Raw genomic sequence first — 13,356 nt, 5'->3', positions numbered from 1 at the left:
AGCTATGGTGTCAGGAAAACCCTTCCAGGGCTGTTCAGGTCTTGTGCACTGACTGGTATTTCTCAAACTTGCTGCTAAGGCAGAATACATCTCTTTAAATCTCAGGGTTGTTGGTTTGGAGATGGTGAAAAGAGAGCAAAGTGTGTTTTTGAGAAAAAGATCTATTTTTTCTTGTCCAAACTCAGAAAGCAGCTAACCTCTTGTAGTTTTGTTGTCAGTTTTTAATTTTCTTGCGATCTGTCTCCTTCCCCCAAATCTTTAAGTCATGACATAGAATTTTGATAAGTCTCATGGAACTTTAAAAAAAAGGAAAGCCACGTGTGTTGGTGAATTTTACACGCAGGTTCGAAGCAGCTCTTGGGCACTATTGTCCCCTTTCCATGTTCGAGACCACTTTGTGAGCATTCATCCAGGTGGGCTCTGTTTCCAGCGGGGTAGTTTGTTCAGCTCTGTGCATATTAGACAAGGCCCCCCTGCTGGGCTAATGCCGAGCCGCAGCTGGATTTTGCCCCCTACTCACTGCAGTGTGCAATATGCACAACGTTCCAGGGCCACAGTGAGAAGGTTCCAAGCTGAAGTATTAGTTCCTTTTATGTCTTTGCTGTTTTTCTGCTTTAAAAGACGTTTTTCAAGTCTGTATGTGGAAGCAGAATGTAAGATAATAGGTTTAGGCAGATGCGTTCACAATTTTGGTTTTCATGAGAGCCACATGTTGATAAATTAAGTTTTTAGCAAGAGAGATTATGTTATCATCTTTTCTGGAAGCCATTAAAAATTGGATGGATTTTTTTTTTTCTTTACAAATGGCGAAAGTCAGGAGAATGGATTAAGTTACCTTAAGTATATGTTTCCTATAAACTTGTAGTAGAAGGGACCAAAGAAAAGCCTTTAAATAAATTTTCCTGGCAGTGGGCTATTTAATAACAGTTTCTTAGGGACCCCCCTGCTATCATATTTGTACTTGTTTTATGCATGTTTTGTGGGATTTAAATTTTTTTCAGTGTATACTGTTTCCATACTATCATTCAAAAAACTGGATTTATTTTTTTTCTGTATTATTGTTAGATTCAAATATTCTCAGTTTATAAAATGGATGGAAAAAAGCAATCTGAAAAAATATCCACAATTCACATTATTTGTAGGGTGACAGTATTTACCTGTCATTTAATAGCCTTGACATTGAGATTACTAGTTTTATATTTAATTTTAATTACGTTTTTACTTCTGATTAAAGTTCTTTTTTTCCCTTAGAATTATTTTAGGCTTTACCAAACTGATTTCTGTCAGCTGTGCCCATGCTAATATCTTCCACAGCACTGAATATTTAATCAGTGATCAGAATCCACTGGGAAGTTTTAATTTGAAAAAATTGTAGTCCCATCGCGCCCTCTAGTGGCAAGAGCCCAGAGCCAGTAGGGGCTCTCCTTACCAAGCCGTTCCAGAAGCCCCCTCACCCTTTACAGCCTGTTCATCTAACAGGAGCAATTAGAGATGGGATAGTTTTCTTCAAATCGCCTTGTGTCGAGGAGTTCTCTCCCAAGGAGGGCATGTGTAGCTGGGATTCCATGGGTGTGTCCGAGGTGCTAGGTGATGGCAGGGGTGGGTGTGATATTTCAGGCAGACGCGACCATCTCTAGGTGGGCTGGGCGTTGCCTGGCTTGGAGTTACCACTTGGGCCGGGGAGGCAATCCAGAGCCAGGCCATCGGCTGCAACAGGGAAGAAAACGGATGTGGTAAAGGATGACTGGGTGGGGCATCTACAGGAAGACCCACCAAGAACTCTGAACCTTCACAATGAAATTTGAATGTATCAATAGAGCATGAAGCCCAGAAATACAGACGTTTCCCAGAGGAAAAAAAAAACTGCATTTGGTTGCATGCAGTTTGATGGGAAAATGGACATCAGCTATCGATCAAAGATGAACTGTATCAGGAAACATACACAAGATTTGATTGAATGCACCCACAAGACTTTGGAAAAACATTATCACAATATTTTCCTAACTTCTAATTTGGGAGGCTGACTGCTTCAGGGCAGTGACTTAAAATATTTATACTTAAAAATGTTTTAAACAGATTACTGGTTTGGAATAAGAATTGACGAAAGCGTCTTAGACTGGTTTTTCAGAAAGAGCATAAAAGACAAATTACTGAAGAAAACATTTGCTGCTAAAGACGCTGGCTACTGCTTCCAACTTTGAAGTGTGTCCTCCATCAGTGGTCTCGGCTCTGATTAGGGAGAAGTGTCTGGAACTTTTATAAGTCCTGAGGACCTTTGGAAAATTTTAAGTTCTTTTTGCTGCCAACAATTTGTCAGCGCTTGTTTGCCTATCGCTTTAGAAAGTTTTTACTGGATCACTGAAGTCAGACAGTTTGTTTGCTTTTCGATGGCTTTAAGGGAAGAGTTTTAAATTGTTTATATTAAGACGGCACTTAAGCCTCTTTTGAGTTATTCTTGTGTTGAATGATAGTTCTTTAGAAAGTATTTTGTAAGGAACTCTTTATAATTTTTTTTCTCACAAGCTGATGTGCAAAGTGGGTTTTCATAGATCAGAAAGTGTCTATGGTTTTATTTCTTTGCGAATGTTAATGAATTAAAAATACTCCCTGTGCCTCTCCTCTGTCACTGTCCCTCTGCTGGTTTTGTGTTATGTACGATTTGAGCGTGTAGCTCTACCAACCAACTTCATAGCAATGCTGAAATTCCTAGAGTCGTTGCAGAATTCATCATGGGCTCAAATAATGTTTTGATATTCGGATTTATCCGACAGAGAGATATCCTTGAACACGGACACTTGGAGAAAGTTCTGTGTTAAGAGCTGCATGTGTGGGCAGTCTGAAGCTCATGAACCTCAGCTGGGCGTAGTTGGACCCTATCCACGAGTTGGATCTTGTCCGTGGGCTTTGGGACTCCCCACGCAAGAAGGCTGAGGCAAAGGAGCAGCGTGAAAGCTGCAGTCCGGGCCTGGCCTCCGCTTCACTTGTGCCTGTCCTGTTCTTCTCACAAACCTGGTCTGCCATAGCTTCAGAAGCCTCGGGAGCAGGTCGCTAGCCGGACCCCGTCATGAACGGATGGCTGAGGTCCGTGTGGCGCAAGGCTCAGTGGGACCGCTTGCCCAAACCTCCCCGCAGTTCAGAAGAGGCCGGCTGGGTTCAGAACCTTCTAGAAAGAGAGTGCATCTCATAGTATGTGAAGGTCTGGATCAGGGGCCCTTTTTCTTTTTTCTTTTTAATGCTTTTCTGATTCTTCTCATCCTTTGAATTTTAAAGCTAGGGAATGTCCTCATTTCCAGGAACAATCTCTAGAAGGCTCATCTTTTCTCCCGCCCTCCAATATATAACTGCTAAAGCTCCTCCCATATACCCACATATTTGATGGAGAGCTTTGGGAAGAAGATGAAGATGTAGCCATGCTTTTTGTGCTTGATTATTTTACTCTTTCCTGCTTTATTATTAAAAGGTTAAATGCAAGAAACAACAGTCATGCCAGAACAGTTAAATAAAACAAGCTTCATTGTTACATTTAATTCATTAAAGAAACGTAGTATACTTTAACATATGTGTATTCTTTGAAGAGTCTGGTTTTGCATCTCATAGTGCAAAGGAAGATCAGAATTCTTGTCTTCCTCTGTGGAAACGGGACCTTTTAGGGCTCTTGTGTCTTTCCTCTCCCCTCCTCTCCTCTGCAGCACTGGCAATATTTCTGTCATAATGTCAAGCTTTGTGGTGTGGATGGAGCTCCCAGTGGGGCCTCGTCACAGAGCTTTTCCATGACCCCGTGACTCTGATGCTGGTCTTCCCACCGCTTTCCCAGCAGCATCGGTATTCAGGAAATGGTCCTGCAGATGTCTGATTGTTGCTGGGCTCCAGGAATTGGACTTGTGGAATTTTTGGCTGAGTCCCGCAGTCACCCATTGACTGCGACCCGTCATTTGAAATCGTTTCCCCATCACTGAATGCTTGGTGAGCTCTGGCTCCACATGGAAATGCTTTCATTCCTCAGTCATCTGCAGCCTTGCTTGGACATTGAACTCTCAAGGCCCCAGATGACAGAAGGAAACAGCTGATCCAGTGTCCTGTCCTGACCACAGCTTTGGCCCCTGTTGGTTCTTCGGCTGGTGCTGCATAGCCAGTCTCTCATGGTGCCCATAGGGCTCCAGGCTGGGGAGGGGAGACGTGGTGTCCCCTCCTGCCCAATAACTGTATTTTGCTACGTTTTAAAGTTTTTAGGATGCGTAGGTAGGATCCGACTTCATGCTAAGTGTCATGTTGTGCAGTCCATCCTCCATTCACCAACTCTGAGTTCAAAGATTGTGCCAAACCCTGTGAATGAATAAAACAATATCCCTGCCTTTAAAGTATTTAATTCTAAGAGGTGGAAACCCAACTGCAGAATCTTTCCAAGTAACATCGCTTGTTGGCTTTGTTCTGCTTTCTGATGCATGACCCAGGCACGAGCGGATGGCCGTACCCCTCACAGCCAGGCCCCCTGTGAGAAGGACGCCCAGTGCTCTGGCCACAGTTTTGCTTGTGCTTCAGTCCATTGTAAAGGTCCGTGATCGTGTTACTTTACATGTGAAAAATTAAATTAAAAGTTGGACTGAAAGATTGGGATCCCATATTGACCATTGAAACAGGCATAGTAAGGTTTTTGATGATTGCTTATTCTAGATATATTTTGTATTAACTTTAATTTTTGTTGTTGGTAATTATATTATCCTCCAAAGTTAGAAGCTTCACGCTCTTTCACCTGCAGCCATCCTGGGAGCTGCGTTTGGATTCGGATTTCTGGCTTAGATATGCAGGGGTTGTATTCTAGCATTCGATATGCATCATGAACTTGTTTCCATAAGCATTTTAAGACAAAAGGAAATAATTGGATACTAGGACTTTTTATTCCCATATTTTGTGATTTTTTAAGTATGGCCTTGCTTTAGATAATACATTATGCAAAAATTTTAGGTTGCTCCATGCATGAAACTTTATTTCATGCCTAATTGAGAATGGCTAATTTTGATGCCAAGATTATTCCCCATGGCTGTATTCTTTTATCTTTCTCAATGAAGGCATTTTGTTCTTCTTACTCAAATTTTGAGTTTCATCTTTGAGGATACAGTGGCAATCCCTTCTGTTGTTGGTATATAAACTTTCTTTTTTTTTGATTACTACAATGCATTGAGCTGATGTTCAGGAATAAAACTGTTGAATTAACTACATCAAAATGTTTTGTGTAATCGTTTACAAGCTTCTCTTTTCTTTCCTCCATTCGAAATTGTCATTGCTGTGATAACAGCAGTGTGGGTTTCATTTCTGTCTGGCATGAATTGTGTGGCCGCCATGTCCTGGAGTCCATGCCTTTAGCACATTGTGGGAAATTGATGGCTGTGGGGTCCTATTTCTCAGTTATTTTAACTGTGCACATCGTGCCGTGAACTCCAGCATATGGGTGGTCACGACTGTAGTATTGCTGTTGCAGCTGCAAAGTCTGGCTTAGGAACTACCAGCACAAATAACCTTTGCACAATTTGTCCAGCTCCTCGCTCTTCCTAGAACCCCAAGTGGAGACTTGCTCAGAGGAGAAAGCTCAGAGGAATAATTTGGCCCGCATACAGCATGTGCTGTTTGCCAGCTAATTGTATAGCTGTTTGAATGCTTATCCTGTCTGCTCGCTGTGCTCGGGTGCCCATAATAACCTTGGACAGGGTACGGGATATTTAGATTATTCATGTGTACTTTTGTCTGAACAAAAGATTAGGAAAGTTAAAAAAATATGTGGGAGACGGCAAGAACCATGCTGACGGAGGAGTCACTTCCTTTTTAGCTACTTAATTTCAAAACTCTTGGGATATACGGATTGCTTAAGTGTTCCGGTGACATTTGGGAAAGAATGTGTTCTTTTGGTGAAAGCCAAGACTGGGAATTCAGATTTCTGAATTCTGTTCCCAGGGACATGCAGGGGTCGCGGAGTGACATGTGACAAGTCAGTTATCGGAATCCTCATTTCCCTATCTGTGAAATGGACATAAAAGGGGCTAACTTAATGTGGGTGAATTGTTTAATATTTTGCTGGGAACCAGCTTGCTCTAGTGACCTAGAAAAAACATGGACTGTGGTGTAGGCTGACCTCATTTCTATTTTTGGCTTTGGTGCTGACTCAGTGAGAAACTTGTAGAAATCAGCTAATCTGGCTCTGGGCCTCCATGCGTTCCATGATTAAAATGGGAGTTATAAAATCTCTTGTGCGCTGGTCTCAGAGTGATACTGCCAATATTAACCAAGTGCTACAAATACTCCACCAAATGTAGGAGGCAGCTTTTACGTTGACATGCCTTTCCCGTTTCCTTCCTATCGCATGTTAGGTTGTTTGGGGATGCACAATTCAGTGTTCATTAATTCTTTTAGCCAGCTGTTTGAAGTTCAATTCTATTGTATTTTGGGTAGAATTTTCCCATATCTGAATAAAAGGGAAGAGGTTGATAGGATGACAGTGTGCAATATGTCCCTCTCTCAGTATTTTCTGCAGTTGTGTCCCATTGTTATTATTTTAGGTTAAGAATGAATATATTTAAGTGGCTTTACATTCGAACCATTCTTGGTCTGAGAATGTTTTTCTTTCCCAGTTATCACAAGCTTCAGCTGGGAGGAGTCAGTGTTCTGTGTCAAATCCTAGGCGGAGGGCTCTGGGGATATTAGCATCTGTTCTTTCTGGTAGATTCTCTAGATGCCGCTGGTCCAAAGGGGTGTGCCAAACTGTAGGACCTAATTCTCTTTACTCCATTTACCATTTTATCATAGTCTCAGAGTTTGGGATAATCTCCTCCACATTTGTTCCCATGCTGTTTTCTGGACTCCTGACTTACACTTCCAGTTAAACCCACAATCTTTGGAGGCCCAGTAGCTGGCGTTCCAAGTTCAGAACCACATTTTTGCATTTCTCAAAGTGCAACAGGCGATTAATTCACCACAAGTGCCAGGACTGGCTCTGTGGTTTGGAAAGAAGGACAACTGTGACAGTGCCTGCTCTGTCTCCTTGCATTTATGCAACAGTGAAAAACTTTTAAGGAACTCCTGGTAATGTGCTATTTTGGGGGTAAATGTTTATGTTATGTAATGTATAGCTTGTCAGTTTATTTTTACGTTGAACTAATGTAACTGTGAGGAAAGTACTGGGCATCTCCAAAGGGCCTTCAGCTTTTTAAAATCAGCTAATGCTGGTTAACCTGCCCAATTTGTATTGTTAGACCACATGGAAGTCCACAGACTGTAAAGAAAAAGAGATTTTTTTGGTTTCTTATCATGAATATGGGTGATTTTATATTGGCAATCTAAAGATGGCAATCTTCCTGAAACAGCGCTTAAGCAGGTCACTGGCTGGTTGACGGCTGTGGAAGAAATCCTGTCTCCAGCATCAGAGCTAATGCCTCATTCCTCCAGGTTCTTGTCCCAGTTGTGTTTCTTGCTGTTAGTTTCTTGTGCTCACGGGGCCTAGCTATCTCTCCATCCTCGTTACCGCCTGCTCGCCGTCCTCTGGCCCAAATTGCGTTCTCCCTTCTCTTCATACGTTTGTTTTGCATTCATCCTTCAAGGGCCAGCTTAAGGCTCAGAGTCACACAAAGTCCTTCTGATCGTTCTTTTTCCTTTTTGAATGTATTACAGCCTTATTTGTGTACCCTGAATAATACTTACTATTTTTAAGATAATGTTCCTTATTTCTTTTTGCTCCATGAGATCAGGGCCGAGAATTAAACTTTGATCCTACCTTTGCAAAAAACACTTTTTATTTAAAGACACCATACGAAAGTCCCTCATCAGACTGTTAGTTGCACAGAGAAGTCTCAGCATCTTGTGTGGAAACACACGCTGTGAGCCCGGCCCACAACCTCCTGAAGGCATCCAGAGGGAAAACTTGATGGTGGTCTGCTCACAAAGTCGCAGCACTGTGTCTGCTGAGAACAGGATTCCGCTACTTGAATGAACTTAAAAGCAGCTCAGTGAAAAAAATCACCAACTATCCGTTATCTTGTTTATCAACATATTATTTATCAGTTAGAATATAGTGTATAGCAAGCATTGCACCGGGTATCATCTATGAGCACTGCTGTCCTCGAAGAGCTTGAAGAATCATCGAGAAAAGCCAGCTGGAATAGGAATTCGTTTGCAGCATCTCTTTTCGGGTGCTCCCTGTGGACTTGTGCAGTGTGGGGTGAGGCTTGAGGAGGTCGGCACTGATTCGTTCCCTTGCTTTCTTTCAACCTGCCTTTTGTCTGACTTGCTCCTTCCTCCTCTACAGGGTGAAAGAGGCCTCCCAGGGTTACAAGGTGTCATTGGGTTTCCGGGAATGCAAGGACCTGAGGGGCCGCAGGGACCACCAGGACAAAAGGTGAGCCTGGCTGTGTGATGGGGGTGGGGCATGTGGGGTTCAGCTGATCTGTATTCTTGTTATAATGAGTGGTCGTAATGACATTTCTCTGCTGTTCCAGGGTGACACTGGAGAACCAGGACTGCCAGGAACAAAAGGGACGAGAGTGAGTACGGTCGTCACTTCACTTGGTTGTGATGTGGGTGACATGTGACTCAGCAGAGCCTGCAGAGTGAGGCCCCTCAACACCCCCTATCCCACCTCCAGACAGTCGTGAGGGGGCTTGCCTCCCTTCCTGTCGTTTCTCCTTGTCCTCTGCACTCCTGTGAGTCCTTGGGGCAGAGAGGGAGGAAACATTGGAACTGTCTGGGATGGAGAAGATCCGATTTCAGTGAGAAACAGCTTGATTTTCTTCCCCCAGTGAACTGATTTATCCCATAAACTCTTCTTGCCAACTGGGTGAGATTTTAGTGTGCATTTTATATATGTGTATATATCCCCTAAAGATTGCAAAGTCTGAAGTGAGGACAGAGTTTATGTTGTGTGTGCACAGCCTTGATTTTGGAAGGAACTAGTAGTCAGCTGTTGACGTAGATTGGCTACTGAAGCCGCCCCCGCTGTCTCCTCCCTGGCTGGGCCTCGGCTGCCCGCCACAGAATGCCCCGTCTGCTTAGGGTGGCCGTCCTGAACGCCAGCAATTCGGGTACGATGCCCTTAGGCAGGTGGGTGCAGTGGGAGGATGTGAGGTTCCCCAGCGCTCACTGGAAACTCTTTCCTTTCCGTCCTTACAGGGGCCCCCAGGAGCATCGGGTTACCCTGGAAACCCAGGACTTCCTGTATGTATATAAAATGCACCTGCTTCCTCTATGAGACATTTGACTGAGTGAGAGCACCATCAGGTGATGTTCTATTTTGACTACTTTTTCGCTTTATTAATTGCAGGGTATTCCTGGCCAAGATGGTCCCCCGGGCCCCCCAGGTATCCCAGGATGCAACGGGACAAAGGTAAGTCTAGAACAGAGACCCTCCCCACTTTGCCACGTTTACCTGACTCGCACGTGGAGAAGTCGGGCAAGGTTGTCCTGTGAACTCTGTTTTAGTTGCTGCAGTTGGAAAATCCTTGTCTGAAGCTTTCTTCATTTGATGAAGGAGCACTGATTTCCCATATTTATATTCAGGAAGCACCTAATCCTGCCGTTCATTTTTATAGACTTTTATCCTAAAATTGCTTTGTACTTCTTACCTATGATCTATTACTAAATCAAACAAAATGCTATTGTTAATCCTTGTCCCCAGTAATTATACTCTCAAATATATTTCTTCTATGATGAAATCGCTCTCAGCAAGAGAGCTCGCAACAAACAACTTTTAGGAAATGATTTTACCCAACAAATGCGGGTCCCTGGGGGTGGGGCAGGGATGGTGCGGGCATCTGGAGTGACGTCCTCTGTGCCTGGCCCAGCACTCGTGATGACTGTCTGCTGTCCCTACAGGGTGAGAGAGGACCTCTGGGGCCTCCCGGTCTGCCTGGATTCACTGGGACTCCGGTGAGTATAGGGTTGTTATGTCAGAATTTCTTTCTTGGGTCATAATTTCTCTCCTCTCATTCCATCTTCTTTCCTTTTTTTGCACTTATATCTTAATGCTGATAATGTTTTGAGAAAAACGAAACTAATACCAACCTTTTCTTTTTTAGGGACCACCAGGGTTACCTGGAATGAAGGTACATTATTTTACTTCCTTGGATTCATTACAGAAGTCTGTTTAAAACAGATGCCATAAAAACCAATTTACTTTAAGTAACTTTGGTTGGTGAATTGCTATTAACATATTTGTCTAAACTCTGCTCCGTGGAAAGAGTACGTGAGTCATGTACACAAACTGAAATTTTCGAATCTAAAGTTTAGACATTAGGTACGATTTCTGAATAGGAAATAAGCAGCAATAGGAAGCATGTGTGATGGTGAATATTAACAGATGCAAGTCCAGGGCAGACTGGTTACCTGCATAGCCCATCTCCATGATGCCCTTTTCCAGAGCTGCGAGACATGAGCACAGTGCCACCCACAAGGGCTGAAATTGGTGTCGTATTGAATCTATGTGGTTTCACTTAAATACGGCCATCTTTCCACCTTGCCTGTAATCTGGAGTCACTCTGTTATAAATGCTGTCACTGCTGCCTGAGCTTAGATCCTTGGTGTCATGGCCCCTTCTTTCGGAGCCAGTCTCAGCCTTGCTCAGCTTGATTCTCCCTTTCTGTCGGGAGGGGCGGGGGGGAGGGAAGAGGCGAGCGAGGACCCTCTGTGCATGGTGAGGACAGAGGCCCTGGATCCCTCGCTGCCGTGCCCCTCAGAGCCATTAGGCCCCTACTGTCAGTTTAGGGCACTTTCTTCATCCACTCTTGCAGGGCACCTAGGAAAAGGCCTGGGTGGTTAACCCCGTGCCCATCACTGGTCACTGGCCACTTGCCTTCTCCTCCATGGGCAGTGTGTCTGATGCTGCCCCGTTCCCAGGCATGGCACTTCGCTTCCCTCCTCTCTTGGCCCATCCCTGCTCACCAACTCCCAGCCTGGCGTCCTGCAGGCGCCACCCGCCGGCACTTCCAGAACGGAACCCGCCCCTTCCCTTCTAGACTGCTGCCCTGTGAGCTTAGCTAAGTAGGGTGATGACACCACCTGGGTGTCCAGCCAGGCACCCAGCAGGCATTGCTTTGGTTGATTTAGTTTTTGCTATGGGAAAATTGCATGTGCTGATTCTCTCCTTCCTTCTTCCCTCCCTCCCTCCCTCCCTCCTTCTCTCCCTCCGTCCTTTCTCTCTCTCTCTCTCTTTTAATCATAAAGTCCTGTCACTTTCGCATCCAGACTTTTTCTCGAATGTGCCTCCTCCCTGGCCTGCCTCCCTGCACAGTGGCTGGCAGATCCTTCATTCATGTTTGCTCACTGAGTAAACGTGGGAGTGAGTCCATTCATGTGCTCAGCTCCCTGCCAGCTGCTTCAGCATTCCTCACTGTGAACTGCGAGCAGAGAGAAGACCTCAGCTCCTCAGGAAACTCTCTGAAATTTTATAGAAGTTAACCTTTTAAAGTCTTCCCCAGGCAGGGGAATGCTGTCGCAGCGCCCGGCGGCTCTTATCAACCTGGCCTCAGACTGTGCGCTCCCTGTGCTGTAGAAAGGTGCAGAGGGCGTGGCTTCTGGGCCTGCAGAGCTGCCCAGAAAAAGGGATGCCTTCAGGTTTTCAACTGAAAAGAGATAACCGCATGTCTGAATGAGGTTGAGCACTCACGTGTCCCTGTATTTAAGAACACCTGAGAAACAGCATCCTCACGATAGCCCTGTGCTTTAGTCAGGGTTCTGCAGAGAAACAGAACCAACAGGATGTGTGTGTATGTATGAAGACATGTATGTATGTATATAATACATATGGAACGATAGATGGATAGATGGAGTGAGAGAGAGAGAGAGATTTACTGTAAGGAATTGCGTGATTGTGGGGCTGGCAAGTCCAAAGTCTGCAGGGCAGGCCAGCAGGCTGGAGACCCTGGGAAAAGCTGATGTCGCAGCTCCATTTGAGGGCTGTCTGCTGGCAGAATTCTCTCTTCTTCACAGGAGTCAGTCTTTTTTCTCTTAAAGCCTTCAGCCGATTAGATGAGGCCCACCCCTGTCATGGAGAGTCATCTGCTTTACTCAGAGTCGACTGATTTAAATGTCAATCACATCTTTAAAAATACCTTCACAGTGACACCCAGACTAATGTTTATGCAAATATCTGGATACTGTAGCCTGGCTAAGTAGACATAAAGTTTACCATCACACCCTGCTTTTATAAAAATGCTCACAACTGGATCTTTTCTTGAAAACATTAGTGTTGTTTCATGAGAGCAGCCTGTGATCACAGTCTTTCAACCAGCGATGGGGCCCTGGTCTAGAACTCCTCCTTGTCTGGGTGGGACGGTCACATGGAAGTGTCACGGATCCCTTCACTCAGCTGTCTGTATGTTCAGCCCCAGTTGCAGCCGAGTGGACTGTGCAGCACTTCATGTGGTCACTACGATAGTAGCAGTGCCTGGGGAGATGGCCAGTCCATTGATTCCAGCTGAGACAGAGCCTAACTCCCAATGTGGGCTCGTTCCACACCAGTAATGCACGCCTGTCATTCCATAGGTTTTAAGTTTCTTTACATAAATATTTGTGACTTCCTCTTACTTTTCATCCCATAGGGGGACCCAGGTGAGATACTCGGCCACGTGCCCGGGACCCTGTTGAAAGGGGAAAGAGGATTCCCTGGACCCCCAGGAACACCAGTAAGTGTTTGCTGAATAATGAGAAGCCCCTGCTGAGTCTCCTCCTAGGTTGCATTTTAATTCTTCTCTTTCTCAATAAATTGTAGGGTTCGCCAGGATTGCCAGGGCTGCAAGGTCCCGTTGGCCCTCCAGGATTTACCGGACCACCAGTAAGTTTTGGGGGATATCTCTCTGAGGTGATCATTCAAAGAACAACTGTGTCAAGGTGTGCAAGTAAAATGTAATGGTAACTTTACGCAGTGATGGTCTTTCTTCATTTGGCTTGAGAAAATGAGCTTCATTTTTAAGAAAATCTGCCCTGGAGATGGACTTGTAGGAGTATAGTCAGCCTAGAGGGTCTGTTCTGTTGGGACTTATGGACGCAGTCCGGGTGGCGGGGAAGGACACGGTGTTTGTAACAGAGACTGCGAACTGAGCCCCCGGAGACAGCCTCCCTGGGGCTCTGCTCCCGCACTGGCTTCTTCGCAGCTGGTAACTCTCTGTAGAAGGAGGGCGTCCTGTCCTCCCACCCACACAGTTTTGGGAGCACAAGAGAGTTAATAGTTACAAGGTTTCCTTATCTGTCGAGTGTCACGCGTGGTAGGAATGAGTAGTGCCCCTGGCCTTTCATCCGCACACGAGCCTGCCTGTGAGTCCTTGAAAGAGCCACAGGCTTATCTTTTAAATGTATTCTTTCTTTTCTTTCTGTCTTCTTTTT

General features: G+C 44.9%; 1 protein-coding gene across 1 annotated transcript in view; it reads left to right on the top strand.

Moving 5' to 3' along the window:
* Positions 1-13,356, top strand: part of COL4A1 (collagen type IV alpha 1 chain) — a 147,418-nt gene that overhangs the window by 79,869 nt on the left and 54,193 nt on the right. Inside the window, exons 3-10 of the mRNA XM_044779703.2 lie at positions 8,291-8,380; positions 8,481-8,525; positions 9,151-9,195; positions 9,302-9,364; positions 9,853-9,906; positions 10,056-10,082; positions 12,576-12,659; positions 12,746-12,808. Of these exons, the coding sequence (XP_044635638.1) occupies positions 8,291-8,380; positions 8,481-8,525; positions 9,151-9,195; positions 9,302-9,364; positions 9,853-9,906; positions 10,056-10,082; positions 12,576-12,659; positions 12,746-12,808 (471 nt within the window). The remainder of the gene's footprint in view (positions 1-8,290; positions 8,381-8,480; positions 8,526-9,150; positions 9,196-9,301; positions 9,365-9,852; positions 9,907-10,055; positions 10,083-12,575; positions 12,660-12,745; positions 12,809-13,356) is intronic.

Source organism: Equus asinus, chromosome 11 (assembly GCF_041296235.1).
Source record: "Equus asinus isolate D_3611 breed Donkey chromosome 11, EquAss-T2T_v2, whole genome shotgun sequence".
In the NCBI taxonomy this organism is placed as follows: Eukaryota; Metazoa; Chordata; class Mammalia; order Perissodactyla; family Equidae; genus Equus; species Equus asinus.
Note: the sequence above shows the minus strand (reverse complement) of the source record. Positions and strands in the feature narration are given on the sequence as shown.